At 41.6% G+C, this 20836-nt stretch overlaps 1 protein-coding gene across 1 annotated transcript in view; it reads left to right on the top strand.

Annotated features, from left to right (window-relative positions):
• Cntnap5 (contactin associated protein like 5) overlaps positions 1-20836 on the top strand; it is a 930940-nt gene that overhangs the window by 409863 nt on the left and 500241 nt on the right. Inside the window, exon 6 of the mRNA XM_004626336.2 lies at positions 4839-5023. Within this exon, the coding sequence (XP_004626393.1) occupies positions 4839-5023 (185 nt within the window). The remainder of the gene's footprint in view (positions 1-4838; positions 5024-20836) is intronic.

The following is a 20836-nucleotide window of genomic DNA, read 5'->3' as shown; positions in this document are numbered from 1 at the left end:
AAGAAGAAGAAGAAGAAGAAGAAGAGGAGGAGGAGGAGGAGGACGAGGAGGAGGACGAGGAGGAGGACGAGGAGGAGGGGAGGAGGAGGAGGAAGAAGAGAAGAAGCAGAAGCAGAAGAACAAGAACAAGAACAAGAACAAGAACAAGAACGAGAAGAACGAGAAGAACGAGAAGAATGAGAAGAAGGAGAGGAAGAGGAAGAGGAAGAAGAGGAAGAGGAAGAAGAAGGAGAAGAAGGAGAAGAAGAAGAAGAAGAAGAAAAAGAAGAAGAAGAAGAAGAAGAAGAAGAAGAAGAAGAAGAAGAAGAACAAGAACAAGAACAAGAACAAGAATAGAAAGAAAGAAAGAAAGAAAGAAAGAAAGAAAGAAAGAAAGAAAGAAAGAAAGAAAAAATAAAAAGAAAAAAACATTAAGGGTTAACTTCTTTCAAAAACTAGTAGAAATTGATAGTAGAATCATCCAAACCATTCTGCATATATACCTAAAGGTATATATCTTTTTCCTTTCTTTCATCTGTCCTTTTCCTCATCCCAGGTTTCCCTTCACAATGAACAAATTCCTTCCCTTTCACAGTATCTATGGTACCTTTAACTTTTTTCATTACTCTTTCAAGTTCTCCCTCTAGCAAGATAATACCATGTTAGCACATGTGGATCTGATTTATTTCATTTCCCAATATAGTCTCTAGCTGAATCCATTTATTTGCAAAAATCTCAAATTTATCTTTTTTATAGCTAAAAAATAAACTTTTATGTAAAAATATCATATCTTTTTAATCTATTCTTCAGTTTGTGGACACTTGGGTTGTTTCCACAATTTAGCCATGACAAATTGTGCTGCTATAAACATGGGCACACATACATTGCTGTGGTATGATGATTTCAGTTCTTTTGGAAAAATACCTATGAGGGGAATAGCTGGCTTAATGGGACCTCCAATCCTAGCTTTTTCTTAAATCTCCATACTGATTTCCATAGTGGCTTACCAGCCTGCACTCCCACCAACAGTGAAGAATGGTTCTTTTTTCTCCACAGTCTCTCCAGCATGTAATGATTTCCTATAATAAAGGTTCATAGTAAAATGAAATACTTGCTAGTACTGATACTCTCCTAACTTCATAGAGAAAATTCAAAATATCTTGCTTTGTGAAGAGCAGATATTTTGTGCACCCAATAATTTAACCCAACCAACTTCTACTGAACTGTTTGTAATGCGAGATTTCCAAGTGTTAGCAAGTGTTAGGAAGTGGAGTAGCTTATTTCATGTCTTCTACTTTTTGATTAAAAAGTAAATTGGAAGATGAGGGTGCAGGGCAGTAGGAGAGAATTTTCCTAGCATGTGCAAATCTTGGACTTGCTCACTTGCCCTGAAAAAAATATATATGTAACTTGGAATTCAGGATATACTCAACAATTCGCATATCATCGATACACATTTTTCAGTGAATCACTTATGGAGCATGAAGTTTATATTTTTATTGAAATTAATATTTTCCCATCATTAAAAGTATTCATGTTTATTCTAAATTATAGAAAAAAAATAACATTTGGATAAAGAAATTCCTGAGTTTTATCTGCTCATAGTGTTTATCTGCGCCTCTCCCTTGGCTGTATTGTTTACATTTATATTTTCTTATGCTGCTTTATATATTTGAAATCATTAGGTGTTATAAATTACTTAGCATTTTATTTAGTTTTACTTCTTTTCTGTAAGAAAGGACAATCACTACTTCAAAGGTTTGACATGAGTAATTATGACCATTACTGCATTTTTAGAAATAATCACACAAGGCTATAGCATTGTCGAGAGAGAGAGAGAGAGAGAGAGCGAGAGAGAGAGAGAGAGAGAGAGATCCTGGAATTCAGGAAATATTAAAAAATATGCATATCACTGGTACAATAATTTGCATAGCATTTTTCAGTAAATCAGCTATGGAACATGAAGTTTATATTTTTAATGAAATATAAACTGGACTAGTTAGCCTCAGGAGAGAAATTTACTTTCTCACTGTGTACCACGGCTTTCCTTAAGTGATGAGTTCACTAAATGACACTAAAAGACTATATACTATTCTCTCCGGTGACTGTGTACTCAATATATTTTTTCCTCTTTCCAAGTTATTTTACATCATTTTCAACTTGTAACTTATCAGCCACTTATTTTTAAACCAAGTTTGAATTTATTTTATTAGAATAGATTTCCAGAAAATGGTAACTTGGTAAACTGCTATAATTTTAAAAAATTTCTTCAATAATTCTTGACATATACTCTTCTAAAAGATTGGTGGAATTTAATTTTATATTATCTTTGAGCAAGGAAAATATTGGTTAAGTAAATGAACAAAATAAACAAAGAGAATGTTAATCCAGTTTTGAGGAAAGGTCAACAAATTGCTTTATGTATTCATAAAAATTTCATGAGCCGAAGCGCATAAAATGATAAGTGCGCTAATTAAGGTTTATAGTTTCATTAAATTCAATGAGCAAGAGGTAGGCACTATTTATTTCAAAAGAGGTACATTTTTCTCCCTAAAATCTTAAAAATAACAAGGAACAGAATTATGGGATGAAGTGATAGCCAGCAGCTTTCAGAGACAGAGTCAGGACAGAGGTGAGGACAGAGCAAGGAAAAGGCGCACGTCCGACTCTGAGTGAGCACAAGGCCACCACGGCCTCCCACGTCACGTATACATCACCCATCACGTGGTGAGGGTGACTATGTTAGTGGCCTCTGCGGTGATGACAACAACCAGTCTGAAAATATACTGCTTGAATGAAAAGTGTTTAAAAATCTGCTAAAAGAAGACTGAAGTGATCAATGTAAAAGACCTAGTCTTCCAGGTCAGAGTTTCTCCTCACATTTGAATGTAATATAAATTACCACTCAGAGGCTTGCCAGTAGTAGATTTCAGACTATTGGATAATCATCTAAAAATCGAAACTAGAACTGTGCTTTATGCCATATGCTGGAAGCCATGTCCAATGAAATGAAATTGGAGGAAGCCTGGATGAATTCTTCTGACCTGAAAATGGGGATCACTTTTTAAATTATAACACAAATTCAGAATATTTTTTTAAAAAGGAAATGATGGCCTTTTCAACACAAAAACTTCTAAGTGGTAAATAAAGAAACAAAAAAAGGCATGGTCAAAAATGAAAAAAAAGAACAAAATGCACTGCAGCATTTATACAATAGACAATGGGCTAAACACAAATAAATCAAAAAATAAATGGACAAAAGCTAAGAAATTAGTTCCTAGACAAGGAAAACAATGAAAAGATTTTCAACCTTATTTATATTAAGAGTAGAACATTCAGAAATTACTCAGAAACACATTTTGAAAAACCTATCAAGCAGCCTTTTAGTTCTAGTCCTCTTGTGCTTGGGGAAGCTGTTGAGAAAGGACTCGGATGGATTTCTCTATTCCTGCTAGAATAGAGGCAAACTTTAGAGAAAACAGTGAGGCAGCAAGAAAAGCAAATTCTCATTTTGCTGTCCAAATGACCGTTCTTCAGGGTTAATCGGAACCGTTGCATTTGCTAGCTCCTCCGCGGCGCGGCTCCTGTTCCTCAAAGCCAAGGTGCTTTCTGTAACGCAGTGCTAAAGGCCTGGCTAACGTGAGCCCGCCGCCAGGCACAGCGTTACTTGCCGAGGGTCCCACGCTAAGACCTCTCAATGCTGCATCTCCACAGAACAGAAAGAGAAGGCAAATATTACATTAGTGCATTAGTAGCGAGACAAGTACTAAAGCAACAAAAGAGGGCCGAGTGCTCAAAGGCCCGCCGTGTGGCTTCCCCCTTCACACTCCGGAAGGCAGCAACTCCCTGTTCTGAAGTGAAGGAAAGTGACTTGGGCCAGACTGGAGGTGGGAGTAGGCAGCCCACGGGGAAGTGGCCGCTCCTGCTCCCTGAATGTCACACTGCCGGCGAGCAGGCTGCCTGCGTGCTGTGCCGCGAAAACACCTGGCAGGCAGAGGAGAGAGACGTAGCTGAGCGCGCAAAGTAGGCCCTGAGCTGAGCATTCATTTCTAAGTAATGATCACTTGCATTCAGTTGCTCATTTTGCTCCGGCGGAGGCACATGCAGCAGGCAGGACGCTGTGAACTCTTCCGCAGGAAGCTGCAGGTAGGAAGTCAGAAGAGGAGGGCAGGAGAGAAGAATCTGAGCCACAGTCGGAGTAAAGCTAGTCAAAGCAAAGCTGGGGTTAAATTCCACTTGCAGGGCTTAGGCCTGTATGTCTCACCTCACTGAGCCCCAGATTTCTTTACTTGTGAAATTCAGGCAATGACTTCATCGTGATATTGAATTAGAAGCCACAGACTCCCTATTTAAGGATCAGTCACGCGCTAGGCTGCTGCCAGTGGTAGCACGAATGACGCCTCCTCGCCCCTCCTTTGCCTGCAGAATTTCCTGACCCTACAGCCCCAGCATGTCCTTAGACCACCCGAGTGTATTTTTCCTCCACACACCTCAAGATTGCCTTCTCTGTGCAAGAAACACTGGAGCTCAAAGGGATACGTGCATTTTCTGGAAAACAAAAACCTTGCTTTGCAGTCAGATTCATGAGGCCATTAGTATCTTGTTCTTTTCATTAGTTACCTATTCAAGTCCAGAAAACATTTAATTTCTGCCTGGGAGTTAATTCAATTGAATTAAAATTCAGTCAGTGAATATTGGGGGGAGGCCTTTCGTTTATTCCCAAGTCCAGCAGGGTGTGCGTCAGGAGAGATAAGGGCTCCTTAGCCTCAGGTAGAGGAAGCTGGCCTGTCCTGCACAACACTTTAGTGCTAAAAGCTGCCCAGGGCAAAGATGCCACCAAACCTGCTCTCTGTTCACAGAAGACAGCAAAGCTCGGCTCAGCAGCAGCCCACCCTCGGCCACCCTGGGCAGCCTCCTGGATGACCAGCACTGGCACTCGGTCCTCATCGAGCGCGTGGGCAAGCAGGTGAATTTCACCGTGGACAAACACACGCAGCACTTCAGGACCAAGGGTGAGGCAGACGCCTTGGACATTGACTACGAGGTGAGTCGGCTCTGCCTGCACATCCCCAGCCCCCTCACTCAGGAACTCTGAGAAAGTGAACACAGCCGTAGGGAGACGTGAGATCCCGTGGAGTGGCGAAGCTCGCCCTGACACTTCCCTCCCTCTGTGCATGCCAGATAGACCACAGAGGGAGGAATATAAGCAGAGGCATCTGACATGAGGTGGAGAGATGCAGCCGGGACTGGGGTCTTCCAGAAGGTTCCTGCTATCCTTGAGTACTACGACTCAGTCCTTGAAAACTCTTGACTCTGTGTGTGTGTGTGTGTGTGTGTGTGTGTGTGTGTGCACGCTTGCAACCTGCCTGTGTCATTATTGAATCTGTTGCTTATATAGTCGTTTTCTCTTTAAAAACAACCTCAATTAGCTGGAGTAATCAAAGATATACATAGCATAAACAAAATCTCCCAGCATCTAAAATCTACACTATCAGCACAGTCTTTTCAACTTCATTTTGTTGCAGGCTTCTACTACTGTACAGGGAGGCTGTTTCTCACTTGCTCTGTTGTAGATGAAGCCTCTGAAGTGCACCAGCTCTGCAGTGCCGAGAAGGTTACACAGAACTGCTCCAGTTGGCAGCCAGGAACTGTGCAGCCAGGCAAATAGTGCACTTTCTGTTGTCGTCCCCGCCCCCCCATAGCAGACCCTGTGCGGGGCTCAGAGTTTAGATGGGAAAGTCTTTGAGTTGGAGAAGCTCTCAGCCAATAGCAAAAGAAGTCACTGAAGAAGGGGCTGTTGAGGCAACAGTGGACAACAGCAGAGGGAAGCCCTGGGCAGGACACAGGGGTCAGCTTGGGACACAGCCGCAGGCTTCAGGCAGCAGTGCTAAGTGTTAGAAGGAGGGCACAGTGACCCCTATGATGAAGGGCGGGAGGTGTATGCGGGCACAGTGGCCGGAAAGTTGCAGAGCCACATGTGTGGGGTGCGGCGCAATAGCCTAGTGGTGGCGTGCGGGGTCAGCTCCGCCCCCAAGGGCTGCATGTTTGATTTTTAGGAGCTCTGAGTCACCTCATATGCATAGCAGTTGTTAAAAGTTAAGTAAACTTACAATAAATAAACCGGCAGCTTTCCACCTATGCAGTGGAAATACCTTAGATTGTGCTGAAACAGCAAATTGCTTCCCAATTCGGTGGTCAGGGACACTGTCCAGATTGCTTGAAATCTGCCAGAGTAGAAAGCGTTGTACCAAAGACCCTGAAAAATGCTACAAATTAAGGTTCAGTTGTCTTCTTGATTATCCAGAAGTATATGGTTTGAATACTATTTTTGAAAGGCTTGTGGTTTAACACCTATTTATATTTTTTAAAACTTGTAGAAAAAGTAAGATAATATACCATACAGACTATATGTGACTACTGATAGAAGAGTTTATTTAAAAACAAAAAAACAAAATTATCTTTGAGAATCAGCTGACTAATAGATGGATTTTTTGATAAAGTTTATCATCTAGAATACTATTTGCAAATTGTTTGTATGTGTTGCTTATGCCACAATATGTTTTACTCACTGCACACCGACAGACACACACACACACACATCTTTGCTCATGTGTGTATCCAGCTTCAGTAGCCATTTTTAGACTTAATCAGCATGCCACCTGAAGGAAGGAATAGTGATGAAACATGAGACTTGACCAAGGACAAAGTGATAGAGTGCCATGTGAGTCCAGTTAAAGATCCTCTGGAAAATGTTTTGCAGCACAGTGACATAGATAATTTTATGTTTTAGGATGATAACTCTAAATGGCTGATTTAGTTAGCAACCCTAGAAACCTTGTTAAAAGTAGGTGCATCCAGGTCCCATTCAGACTTACTAAATCAAAAGTCTGGGGCCGGGGAGATGGCTCAGTGGAATAAGCACTTCCCTGGCAAACTCAAGGGTCTGAGTTCAATCCCCAGTTCTGCCAAAAAATAAAAAATAAAAAAAGAAAGAAATAAAAATAAGCTAAATCAAAAGTCTGAGGGAGGGTACAGCAGTGTTCGCTTAGATCGCTTTGGGAGATGCTGTTATTTCCCAGTATCAGAGAGCCCCAATCTTGCAGCAGTCACTAAGGAGGACGCTTGTGGCTTGGACTTGTGAGAAGACATTGCTGGACAGAGGGTAGCAAACCCTGACAGGAGACCATGTTAGTCCCTAGTGGAAGAGGCAGTAGACCAGGGTGGGTGGAGATGAACAACTGAGAAAGAAGAGCTGGGTTCTCTTGTTTCAATCCCAATCATGAACTCTAAAAGATATCTCTTTCTTTGATCCTAAACTTTGTGTAGTTCACTGTGGATAAAACATGCCTTTATTTAACTTCAAAAGAGAAATTGTCACTCTATGACTCAAGAATGCAAGACACCAGGTAGATATTTTTGAGTTGCCGCATATTGAGAGTCTTTGACTATCCCTCATTTCCTGTTGTCAACTTGTTTAATTGATTGAAAACACAAAGAGAACACACCATATTAGAATTGTTTCAAAGCAGAGAAAAAAAAGTCTTTAGAAAGTTGAAGATAACAACAATACAAAGCACCCAATTTCACCAGGCAGTTTCTTTTTTCAATAATGTCCAAAGGAATACACTCATGGCACTTAATTTATGAAGATTGAAAAGATTTCTTCAGGGTGTGTCTGGATATCTTGGTGCCTTATGAAATGCTCGCTGGAAAGAAAGCGTCTTTAATCTTCCTCTCAAGCAGTCTCTGCTCTAGCAGTTCAAGTCCCTTCCAAGTGCGCAGCTAGGTCACTCCAGTGACCATAGGAAACTGATTAAATATAACAGAAAGGGAGACACTGAACAAACTGAAAGACAAGGTCAGAGTGTTGGAAGAAGTCTCTAGCCTTCAAGAGAATGAAGAATGCATAGAGAACAAAGTGTGCGTGTGTCAGATGGTTCTATATTCTAAGCACTACCCTACCGCTAATCAGTTGGATGAAGTGGGAGATGTAACCTCCTGACTTCAGTTCCTCAAAAGCAAACTCAGCACCACTGTGGAAAGGAATAGATATCTGGATCAAAACCTGTCTCATCATAATGTCGTCTGTTGCTCAGGGCCCAGTTTATTGTTTTTTCCTTCTGCGATAGGCTACCTGTGTATGCACACGGCCTAGATGCTGCCACCTGGAAGAAAGGATGGGGTTCATATTCCTGAGTCCGGTGAGCCCTTGTCAAAGCTGTCTTGTGAACAGACAGCTGTATTCCATCAAATTTCATACAGGGCTCACTAGCTGTATTATGCAGAACTACTTCCCTTTTCAAATATTATCTGGATGAGGTGCTGTTTGGTAAGAAAATGTGGTGGTTCTCGTACGAGAGCAGCCAGGTGAGGTCTGCAAAGGCTGTGGGCTGATTATGGTGGCTCGTTCTCTTCCCACTCCAGACATCTGTGTGTGCCCAAGAAGGCTTTCCAGGAGTGCTCTGTGGACTGGTTCCCACCGCCCTCTTATAGCTCCCCAAATTCTTAAGCACGTGTTTTTAACATGTATGATTTAGAATATATGCAAGAAAAATGTTTGACAAAATACAAAACATATTTTCATGAGACTGGGCGTGGTCGCATGCACCTGTAATCCCAGCTCTTGGGAGGTTGTAAACAAGGAGATCACTATGAGTTTGATCTAGTAGTGAGACCCTGAACACCCAGTAGACCCTTCCCTAAAATGCAAAATATATATTTTTTTCATGAAAATTTTTATTTTAAAAAACAACCACAACCACAAGTGTAGACTCACGGGAAATCCTAAACATTTACAAATACATGTGTGATATTTCTATATTTTCAAATGGAAATTTATAGAGCTTGAAAAACAAGTTTATATTATTAAAAAGTTTGAAGTCCTTTTAATATGACAATTTCATATTGGAGATCAAATATATGAAAAGTTTAGTCAATATAAAAGTAAAAATAAACAACACAACTTAACCTTATATAACACATACATCTAATGACATCATCCTCCAACAAATTCTTTTTTTTTTTTTTTTTTTTTTTTCGGAACCAGGGATTGAACTCAGGTCCTTGCACTTGCCAGGGAAGCGCTTATTCCACTGAACCATCTCCCCAGCCCCAAATTCTTTAATAAATAAAAATAATCCACAAATTATTAAAAATAGCTAATAGTACAGAATAGTAGAGAATAAAATTGAATAAACAAAAATATAAATTAGTTTCCTATATGATAAAGATGGTTTTAACTTCACTCATTAAAAACTCATCATTATAATAATCATAGTAAAATGCCACTTCCTGTTCCACTGAGATTTTTAGCTTAGATTTCCACAACCAATACTTCAGTGTCAGTAGCACAGCTGCAGGGCAGAGCCGCGCACCTCCCAGCATCCCCACAAGGCACAGAGTCAAAGCTCCCAGCGCAGCTGATCTGTGTGATCTGCATGTGGCCCTTTGCTTGCTGTTGCGCTCCCACCATCTGACTCAGAGAGAACCAGGGGTGCAGGTGGCGGGCAGCTGCCCTGAGGTCCTGTCCTGTGGGGCTTTCTATCACACAGCCCGTCCTGGGGCTGCTTTCTTTCACCTCCCAGGCTCTGCTGTGGAATGTTTTTTTAAAAATAATTTTATTGAGAAACAAATAGCAATTAGTTTCAATACTGATTACTAGCTCAGTTTCATAATTAATATATTACATATTATTATCTTAGTGGTTATTCATTGTACAAGATGCAGACATGATATCCTGTCCACAAACAGTACTAGAACAAATCTCTCTATTCATTGTATTAAGAGAAAGTAGTTGTATATCTATCCTAACTATTTTTATATACAGATACAAAATAGTCCTTCATTTATATCCCCTTTTTTGTTTAGTTTTGTCAGAGAAGAGTATCCCATTGTCATTTAAATATTGTAAATGCATGAATTCAGCAAATAATCCATTATAATCATCCAGTAGTCCATAATACTAGTATTTTATCTGTAAGACTGGCAATGTCAGAAGTGGTTGACTTGAGCCTTTTACAGCTCAGCATATTAGTATGGCTTTACTTTTTATACTTCATTTTTATACTTTTCTGATGGATGGTTAAGACCAAGATAAAGCAAGACTTATATAACAAGAAATGTAACTTTTGTATCTGACAAAGTCAGTCAAATCCCCTCATGATTTACCCTGAAGTTCTGTACTGCAGTTTCTAGATACTTTGTCAGCGTCAGCCACATGGATGAGTCAAGGCCATTGCTTGACCAATCTGCTCTCTGTGAAATCCCGAGAGAATATTTTCTCTCCATGTGACTCTCCTTAGGCACACTCCTTACCATCAATCACTGGTAGGATTCAGCCCAGGGATGCAAGGATGGTTCAATATATGCAAATCTATAAATGTAATATACTGTATCAATAGAGCCAAATCTAAAAACCACATGATCATCTCAATTGATGTAGGAAAGGCTTTTGATGAAGTCCAACACTCATTTATGTTCAAAGTCCTACAGAAAATTGGAAGAGATGGCCTCTACTTCAATCTGGTAAAAGCCATCTATGACAACTCAGTGGCTAATGTAATTCTAAATGAGGAAAACCTGAAATCTTTTACTCACAGACCTGGTACATGACAAGGATAGAATAGGCTTTTACCTTACCCCTGAGAACAGAGCTGCCCTGGAGAATGCTCTTCCCTTGTGATCTGCACGTAGGTCTTCAGATATGGAAAGTGCACAGTCCGTACTGTTGTCTTCTGGTGCATTCGGGGTCGGAGCCATCCTTTGCGCCGGGTGGGACAGGCAGCACAGGCAGCAGCAACATCTGGCCCTTGTTTTCTTTCCCATCTGTGTGAGCCCAGAGATATCTGAATTTAGCAAAAGTGTGTGGTCTTCGTCAGCCCATTAGACTTAGACCAAAGCTTAGAACTCGCCTTGCATGGGAATGCCTGGCAAAGATGCCTCACTAATTAAAACTAAGGAGAAAACTCCTGTACCCTCATATAGAAGCATCTGCGATAATGGTTGCTTTAAAAAAAATCATTTTGCAGTGCATTATACGTAGCATAGGATTTAAAAACAACAGGAGAATTCACAAATTCTGAAGTATATAAATATATACATAGAAAGTATAGGAAGGATACTAACATGATTGATAAGGTAGAATCCCAGAGATAATAAGCCACAAGGTCTTCTTTCCACTGTATGTTCTCCCTAAAAATTCTTAAATTGTGTAAACCATGCAAATATAATTTTACAGATGATGCATGATTTACAATACAGTTCTTACATATCAACTTCTAAAATTGTATGCTTTGATTTGTTTTTATTCACCACTTATTCTCAAACACATTTGAAAATGTTTTGTAACTAAATTCACCTTAAATTTGCTTTTCTAGCTCACCACCTGCATTGCATAGAATTTAAGCTCAGCATAGAAGAGGAAATTTTGTTTTTTCTGTAGGAATTTTCTGTAGTTCCATACAATTGTGTCTTGCACGAAAATGTACTCAGCAAGTACATGTTAAGTGAGTGAATGAATTCCCTTTGTGTGAATTACAGTCAGTACCGACCCAAGGCCCCCTCTCCTCCCTCTAAGAAGTTCACAGTGACTGCCCATGCTCAGAGGCCAGACCGCTGTCGCCTTCACTACTGCTGCACAGGTCTGGTGGACAAGGTCCATAAGGCACAGCCAGGATTAAAAGACTCACAGGACCTCCTCAAATTATTTATTTGCTGATCAAAATAATTACAGATCACAAAGAAACTATTTTCAAAATCATGTGATTGTATGATTGTCACTGGTCCTTTTATGTAACTTAGAAACTCAGTTGCAAGTCTAACTTTGAGGGCCTACATAGACAAGCTAAAGAAAATAAAGAGAAATCAGCTAGGTTCAGAAGGGTGAGAAAAAATGTTGCTCTTCTCTATAGCATTTGTGATTTTTGTTTAGCCCCTAAACCAGCACTGTAAAGGGAATTAGGAACTCTTCTGTCAAAAATTAAAATGTAACCCACACAGTGAAACTGAAAAATCCTCATTCTCTACTCCTCTGTAGCTACCTGGTGGCAGCAACAGGGTGTGAGCTCACACCCACAGCCCTTGACCAGGCGACCTGCAGGGGACAGCACTTCCTGTCTCTCTGGCAGGGACAATCAGTCCCTGATATGTAGCAACAGATGTGTCGGTTCTGAGCTCTGCCTGCATGCGTGACCAGAAAACACCACATGTAGCTCCTTACTTCTGATTTTCGATTTAAAATTGTTATGGTTTGTTGACCCACTGGTTTTATACTTTCTGAAGTTTTATAATAGTGAAGGTAATATATATTAAAAGTAAGCTGATGTATCCAATGTTGGCGAGATTATCTTTCAATGCTGCTATTATAGGGGGCCTGCCAGTCAGCTCAGTTGTTTAAGCCCCTGCTCATGCAAACGCAGTAAGGCTCAGGGTACTGCGGTTCGATCCCCAGCTCCACGTGCCTTACCAGACTCACCCTTAAGGCAGCCCGAGCCAGCAAAAAAAAAAAAAAAAAAAAATCCCCCTTAATGTTCCCATTATATAGCAAAAAGAAATTATTGTTCTTGTTAACATGAGCTAAAGGAGTATGTGAGGACATAAGTTGTAATTTTCTAATGGGGGAGGGGAACGATGGTCTAAAGCCTGCCACTCTTCTTGGAAGTGGCTAATAAGAAATTTGGGCTAAATTACTGCAATCATCAATAAAATAATGTAAAGCCAGCCATAGTCCGCCTGTATGTTCATTTAGCCTGGGCAGCAGCACAAATGAAAAACAGCACGCCATAAGTCTAAATACTTAAGGAGTTACAACCAGGCTAATGAGCCATTGCTTGAGATTTGCTCTCCTTTACTAGCGTGACAAATGCGCCCACCCACTCACACCCGGCAGGCCAAACTGCTCATGCTATGAAAAGCTGTCCCTCAGACAGCCCTCAGACAGGCAGATGAGGGAAGGGATCAGTCTCGACCCTCAAGGTAAATTTTGGGGTGTCGTGGGAGAGGTCATTGTGGGGAAGTTGGCAGTAAGTCTGCTGGGTCCGTGAGCACCTACCTATCCAGGAGGCTGGCAGTGATTGTCAGTTCTCCAGAAGTCCCTCTTGGGCTGGGAGCACTTGGCGGCCTAAGTGCCTGCCTAGCAAGTGCAGGGTGCTCAGTTAGATTCCCAGTATGGCAGGTCATTACCCCGGCACACCATGGAGGCTGAGACAGGAGGATCAATATGAGTCTGAGTTGAGGAGGTAGGAAGAGGGGGAGGAAAACAAGGAGGAGGGGGAAGGGAAGGAGGACGGGGGGGGAGGAGGGGGGGAGAGGGGAAGGGGAGGAGGAGGGGAGGAAGTCGAGGGGGAGGAAGAGGGGGAAGAGGGGGGGAAGGGAAGGAGGACAGGGGGAAGGGAAGGAGGACGGGGGAAGAGGGGAAGGGGAGGAGGAGGGGAGGAAGTCGAGGGGGAGGAAGAGGGGGAAGAGGAGGAGGAAGGGGAGGAGGACAAGGGGGAGGAGAATGAGGAGGAGGAGGAACAGGAGTCCCTGTTGCCTGGGTATATGGCTGATACTGAAGCTAGACTTTCCACTGAGCTCCTTGCTTGAGCATGCACATGCACAAGATCGATGGCTCGGCCACAGAGCACGGGCAAAAATACTGTATAATCATTAAGACAATGAAAAATCATATAATTTGTGTTAGAGTGTGTCAGCACCTGATGCCTGTGAGTCTGTGAGAAGATGCCCATTTAGAGAAAAGGAATCAGGGCCTGTCAAATAGCTCAGCGGATTAAAGCCCCTGTTCAGGCAGATGCGGGGGCCGGAAGTTCTGTCCCCGGGCCTGCTGTGTCAGCCTAGCCCCCGGGCGCGCTGAGACTGTGATTGAGACTGGGAGTGGGGGCGCACGCCTGTAATCCCAGCTCTTGGGAGGCTGTAAACAGGAGGATCACTACGACTCCCATCTAGGCAGTGAGACCGTGTAGACCTTGTCCTAAAATACAAGAAAAAAATAGAGAAAAGGAATCACAGGATATGAGTTTATCTGAGTTTAACTGGAACAATAACTTTTTTTAAAAAATAGTAAAAATGATAGCGTGAATGCAGTCTATGGAGAAGAACCTAATGGTGGACAAAGCACATAGCTCAGGCTCCCAGAGAATCCTACGCGCTCATTTCTGCTGCCCAGAACCCATTGCCTCCTGCTGCTTTATCCTCCTACCTTTTCTTTTCCTCCGCTCCAAGGCAGCACCACGTTCTCCAAATAGCAGAGGCAGGTTATTTGCTTTGAAACATGAGACAGTGGGGCAAACTGTGCCACATAGTCTGGGGTTCAGGGATGCAGAATTTTAGTTTTCAGACATAGGATAGCGCGTCAGCCATTTTTCTCATGGCTATGACATGGTACCCAATTTCCGCAGTTTAAAAGAAGAGAGGCCTAATGTGGCATCCAGGTTCAAGGGACTCAGGCCATGGGTACCGGCTCCCAGGCAGACACATTGTCCTGCAGCAGTGCTGCTCCGTTCATGTTGGCCAGGATGCAGGACAAAAGAAAGAGGTTGATGAGAGGGAGGTCAGGTACCAGCTCTAAATCCTCACGTCATGACACACACACACACACACACACACACACACACACACACACTATGTGTTTTACTAATTCTGAAGGAGGCCACCAAGCGAATCAAGGTAGCACAGTGAGGTTTAACCCCCATATTCACTTTTAAGAAAACCAACACAAGTTTGTCAACTTCAGTGTGGCATGTTTTCTGGAGAGTTTTGTTCAACTGACCCAAAATCGAAAAGTCTACCTACTAAAAATAGTAGGTAGGAACAAGGCTCAGAATTGAAGTCTGTGGAATTTTAGCTTCTCTACTGCATGGGTGAGGGATGCCTTCAACCACTAGCGCTTTTTAGTCCATCAATACTTTTAGTGGCATATTCAGCAAACAGTAGGGGTATACGATTCAAAGATTAGAAGAAAAATAGGGAAAGTAAGCTCTTAGTGTGGTATGTAAAGAAAGAAAATCAATGAATGGTACTACTTCCTTTTTTAATCTTTTATTTATTTGACACAGGGCCTTACTACTCAATTTGCACTCAGTGATTCTCCTGGCTCAGCCTCCCCAGTGCTGGGATTACAGGCATGTGCCACCACGCCCAGTTTTGTTGGTGAGCTTAGTGCGCCTGGGGGTGGGACTGGCACAGTGTGAAGTACTGGGCATTGAACCTGGATCCTTATGCTTGCCACACAGGTGCTTAGACTGCCAAGGTATCTCTCTAACCCTGAATGCTACCACTTCTATTGCTAAAACAAAGCCTGATGTGAGGGACAGGGCTAAAGATGGAAGTAGAGACACTGTATTAAGCTGGAATTGAAGGGGCGACTGTCAGGTCTGAGTCAGAAGCCAGATCTGGAGATCAGGGAGAACTACTGACCTGGAAAACTGGGCAGGAGCTGGACATGTGAGTTAATGCAAGAGTCTAGGCAATCAGGGCCATACACACAAACACATCTATTAAGAAAATGTCCTTTGCACTCAGTGTAAGATGTGTCCTGGTTAGGTGCTATTTATTCCTTGTCCACCAGCAAAAGATAGGACTTTTCTTACTTTAGAAATAAGGCGACATTGGGAACTTGTGCACTGGTAGAAGAGAAGAAAATAAAAGCATTTGGTGAACACTATATATTGTGGGCCATTTTCTCTGGCTTTCCCATTACATAACGGTAATTCTCAGCAAAACTGAAAAAAATATTCACCCTACTTGGAGGAATTTCAAGAATATTAGAAATTTAAAATAGGCAGAAAGTACAATCTTTGGACCAGAAGGACTCCAGATTCAAACAATACCTGAATTTTGATGCCTAATATTAAAGAATATAACGCAATTTGTTATGACCAAAGAAGAAATGTAAGAGGCAGAGCTGTCAAAACTATAGTAAACAAAAGCAGATTTAGAAGAAAGTTGCTTTTGGTTGAATTAAAAAAAAGAAGTTGTTGAGTGTATTAGGTTTGGAATTACATAATTAAAACTAATCAGGACATTATATAGTATTTGAGAATTTATTTATTTATTTTTAATATATTTGATATAGGGTCTCCCTACACAACTTGGACTAGTAGTGATCCTCCTGCTTTCAGCCTCCCCAGGACAGAGTTTATAGGTGTGGGCCACCACACCCAGACTTTATCTCTGGCTCAGCATACCCAAGGGCAGGGCGGGTGCAGCGTGTGATATCTGGGATCGAACCCTGGTCCCTGTGCTTGCCTAAGCAGGGGCTCAGTCTGTTGAACTATCTCGCTGGCCAAAAAACCTTTTTTAAGGAGTTATTTCAGTAATACATGTATTAGCCAACATTGCACTAGTATAACAAACAGCCAAGATATTATTTTTAAATTAAAGAGGTTTACATGGGCTTACACTTCTTAGGGCTTTGGTTTATGGTCAGTTGTGGCCCTGGTTTCGGGTGTCTGAAAGCCAAACATGGCAGCAGAAGCAGAGCAATCCCACATGTCTCCAGCCCTGAGAGAGAGAAGAGGCAAAGCATGAGATTCCCCCCACCCCTCACATGCACACCTCAGCAGTCTAAACCCCTCCCCCTGGTTCCCTACTTGACAGTCCCACATCTCTCAATGATACCACCTTAGACACCAAGGTGTAGCACACTAGATTTAGGGGACAGTGGAACCCTAAGTACAGCGGGATTTATCAACCGCTAGCAACCTTACTGTACATCCAATACCCATTTCCATGCTTTAAGAACGTCAGTGAAAAGCACAAAGCTTTCTGCTTTGGCGGTATTTTCATTCTTGTGGAAGAGACAAACGAACTCTACCTCTACCTTACGCATGAGAAGATTTGACCACAGCCATAAGCTCAACAGCACATCCTTCGCACAGCGCCTTTTAGGATTCGTCACTAATGAATTACGCCAAAGACTGAATGAAAGACAAAGACACGCCATCCACATCTTCAAGAACAAAATCAGTGAAGGAAAGTTAAAGTGTTTTTAAAGAGATAGAATTGGGTACAAAGATACACTAATTAAATTCATGTGGGAAAATGGTAGAAGCAGGAAAATGTCTATCTTTAAGATAGATGATAAAGGCCCTTGTGAAATTATCACTATGGTCCCTAATTAGAAACATACATATTAACTGCACACATTTATCCCACAATGTTAATAAATGCACAGATTTTTAAATATATACTTATTTCTATAGATCCTATTTAATGCTGTCTGGCTATTAGGTGTCTAAGAATCAGTTCTGCAGTGTGGAACCTCTGGGGCCAGGCTAAAGAAGCTGTTTAATACTTGTTTGCAACACATAATGATTCCATTTCTCATAAGGAAGTGGTCTGCCAGGGAGACAGCTCAGGGGCATAAGTGCCTGCCGGGGAAGTGCGAGGTCCTGAGCTCGATCCCCGGGACCCCTCCCACACAAAAGAAATTAGTAAGGAGGTGGCTTTAATGTATGTGTTGTGCAACCACAGGAATGAATTAAAGAGGATTAAGGAGAGAAGCCACAATCGGGAGGTTGGGAGAGAGTCGATTGGAGTCCAGCTGGACTAAATGGGCCAACAGCTTGAAGATGATCAATACGCAATTTTTGCAAATAGTCACCACAGTGATTTGCCCAACTCATGTTGTGCGCAGCAGTGCCTCATATGGATGGCTTGATGGGCAGAAATGCGATTGCAGACAAGACTTTAATGTTTCATCACCAAAGTTTTAATAAATAAATCATTCAAATGATATGAGGGATACAACTGTAATGTAGAATTAATAGTGGTATATACCAGGTAGAACCTGTAAACATTTATAAAATATTTAGAAAAATCAATGTTACGTAGAAAATAACATCATTATTTGAGACCAATTTTTTCAGTCTGCCTTATCTGATAGAGCACTAAATCTATAATTCTATATTTTAGTATGACTTGGAATTCTCTTCTTGAAAAATCCGTAGGTCAGGTGTAAAATTTGCAGTTATACTCAAATGTCTATACATGCATTTTTGGTTCTTCCTTCACTCAATTCAACGTGTTCGTCAGTTGTTTCCCCTGATGGCCGAATAACCTACCTTTCACGGTATGCAAGTGGTTAATCTCTATGGAAAGCTGCAGGGCTTGGGAGATAGCCTGGAGGCATAAGCACCTGCTTGGAAAGTTCAAGGTCCTAAGTTCCACTCTTGGTACTGCAATGCATGCATACATGCATACATACATACATGCATACATACATACATGCATACATACATACATCTGCATATGCGTTTGTGGAAATGCTGATTTGCAGTACGATGCTCCCCCTTTTCCTTCTCCGCTTTTCTCTGGGTAGATCGTGAGCTGCATGCCTTTTGCAGTGTCCTGCATAAGCAGAGGCGCATCACCTCCTGGTGCCTCGGACACATTGCCGCCCACTGCCCGCACTCAGGTTGGGCTCACTAGAAACAGACATGCGTCAGCTTCTGCCAAGGAAATCTGTGCCCACCACGGCCTGCGTCTGTGAGGTTGAGTCAGGGGGGCTCTCCAGAGCTCCAGACCCAGCTGCTTGCCCTCTGGGCATCTCCTGAGTGTCTCGGCGCTGATGTACCCCTCTCCCGCTGTCCTGGGCCTGTGAATCACCCACAGCGCACCTAGCGCTGCGCAGGAATGACCAGGTTGTCGTGAAACAGCCTTCAGAGCCATGCATGAGTCCCCTCGGCCACTTCTGATGTGTGCACCCTCCGGCTGTGCTGGGGCTTTGTGAAATTTCAGGCAGTTCTGATGGAATTGCGCTGGACAGAGCTGTGAGAATTGGGAGAAAAGGACCTTTCCTGGTTTCCAAGGTCTACGGTATGACTTCTAGCCACACCCTCCCTAACACACCTTGGGTGTTAATCCACCAGAGGGGACCAGAAAGCAAACCCTAACATGACCACAGTCTCCCTCTCTTCTCCTGCCCCATCAAAATTTTCCCAAGTTGTCCACTGAGCCTGGGAGAGATTGTGCCCCTCAGCTGCGTAGAAATTATCCTCTTGTTTTATGTAGTAGACTGCATAGTAGTAGCCTTTGAGGAAAAGTCTCTAGCCTGAGCGCTTCAGGCATTCTATTCTGCTATTTTTATAACAGTACTTTCGTATTCTTCTCCTTCTTTCAAATACTATTCTGCAACCTGTGCTTTCCTAAGCTGAATCTGAGTGAAGTAAAGCATTAAAATATATATTCAGAAATTCAGAGTGGTTGCCAAAATTAAAATGAAAATAATAAGTTTGTCATTAAACACTTAGCACTATATCAATAAAGCTATAAAATAAAAATCTATTCTATTTTGACATTGCTAATTTGATTTGCATAGAAATTTGCAAATTAAAGAATGAAACGTTTAAAAATATAAATGATTCACATGGACAGTATTTGAACGCTGGAGCAAATCCACAAAGAAAAAGAAATTTTCCTCGCCGGCCCTGCTGCTGGGTCACTGAGCTGGCAATTGAGACTGGATGTGGTGCCACACACCTGTAATCCCAGCTCTTGGGAGGCTGTAAACAGACAGATCACTACAAGTCCAATCTAGTAGAGAGACCCTGAACACCCTGTGGAGCCTTTCCTAAAATAAAAAGAAAATGTAAATTTTCCTTTACATTTTTTAACATTCTCCAGAGTATATTCCAATACTTAAAAACTATTTGTATAGTAAAATGTAAAATGGCCTTAGTTGTTCTAAAAGCCTAATCTACACTTGAAACAAATGCTTCAGGAAAGAAAAGACACTCAAGACTCATCTGCTTCTGTTAATACAGACACAACTATTTCTAGATGAAAGCAACCGGGCCGGAGAGATAGCTCAGCAAACTAAGCACATGCTTAGGCGAGCTCAGGGACCCGGCTTAGATAACGGCACCACATGCTGCGCCGGCCCCGCACCCAGGTGTGCTGAGCCAGTCACTGAGTCCAGGCGTGGTGGCCCATGCCTGTAATCCCAGCGCTGGGAAGACTGAAAATTAGAAGATCACTAGGAGCTGTGTCGTGAGACCCCGTACAAAATGCATTAAAAATAAATCAATAAAAAGTGCATTTGTGCCACTTCAACAGATAAATGTCACCGAAGTGTGCTTCATTAAAAAAGGATCCGCTAACTTCTAATCTGACAGGAGTAGATCAAACAAAATGTCCTCTGTTCCATCACATGATTTTTTAAAAGAAGTTCAGTGGGCAAAAACCAGTATTTATTCCAACTTCAAATAAAGAAACAAATAAATAGGAAGGTGAAATGAGAATCAAGAAATATTTCTTTAACATATCCCCAGAGCCCTAAGTGCTTCAAACATAAGAAATCTTTGTTTTGCTTTATGTTTACAAGATTCCATGGCGCTAGTATTTTTTTAAATATTTCGTAAAATGTTTTGGCTGGGTCATAAGATTTTGACCAGGAGAATAAAGTAAGAGAAAACCATACAAAAATTTATTTAAGAAATAAAATAATGTTTTATATGATTACAAAGCTTGCAAATTCCAATTAAAAATTTTATATTTTAATATAAAAGTGTATGTAATAATCTGGTTAGAGAACATAAGCCAACAATAGGAAGGGGATATTTTTTTCATGATAAAATGCTTTGGAATGAATCAATTCACACACAATAGAATTCTTCAAAGCATAAAATTCATAGGAATTAATCCAATGATACATAGGCAAACTAGCATAAGAAATAGTATCTTTAAGAGAGGGCATCATCCAAAGTGTTTAGAGAATTAAAGCAATGGGCTTTTACTGAGGAAGATGAGATATTTAGAAAAAAAAAGCAATCTCAAATAAATCTTCTCTAAATAATGATTTTTTTTTTCAAAAGCCAGCGCAGCTCCTTTCAACTGCGTCCAATTCTTTTTTTATTATTAT

Source organism: Octodon degus, unplaced genomic scaffold (assembly GCF_000260255.1).
Source record: "Octodon degus isolate 3935 unplaced genomic scaffold, OctDeg1.0 scaffold00014, whole genome shotgun sequence".
Taxonomy (NCBI): Eukaryota; Metazoa; Chordata; class Mammalia; order Rodentia; family Octodontidae; genus Octodon; species Octodon degus.
Note: the sequence above shows the minus strand (reverse complement) of the source record. Positions and strands in the feature narration are given on the sequence as shown.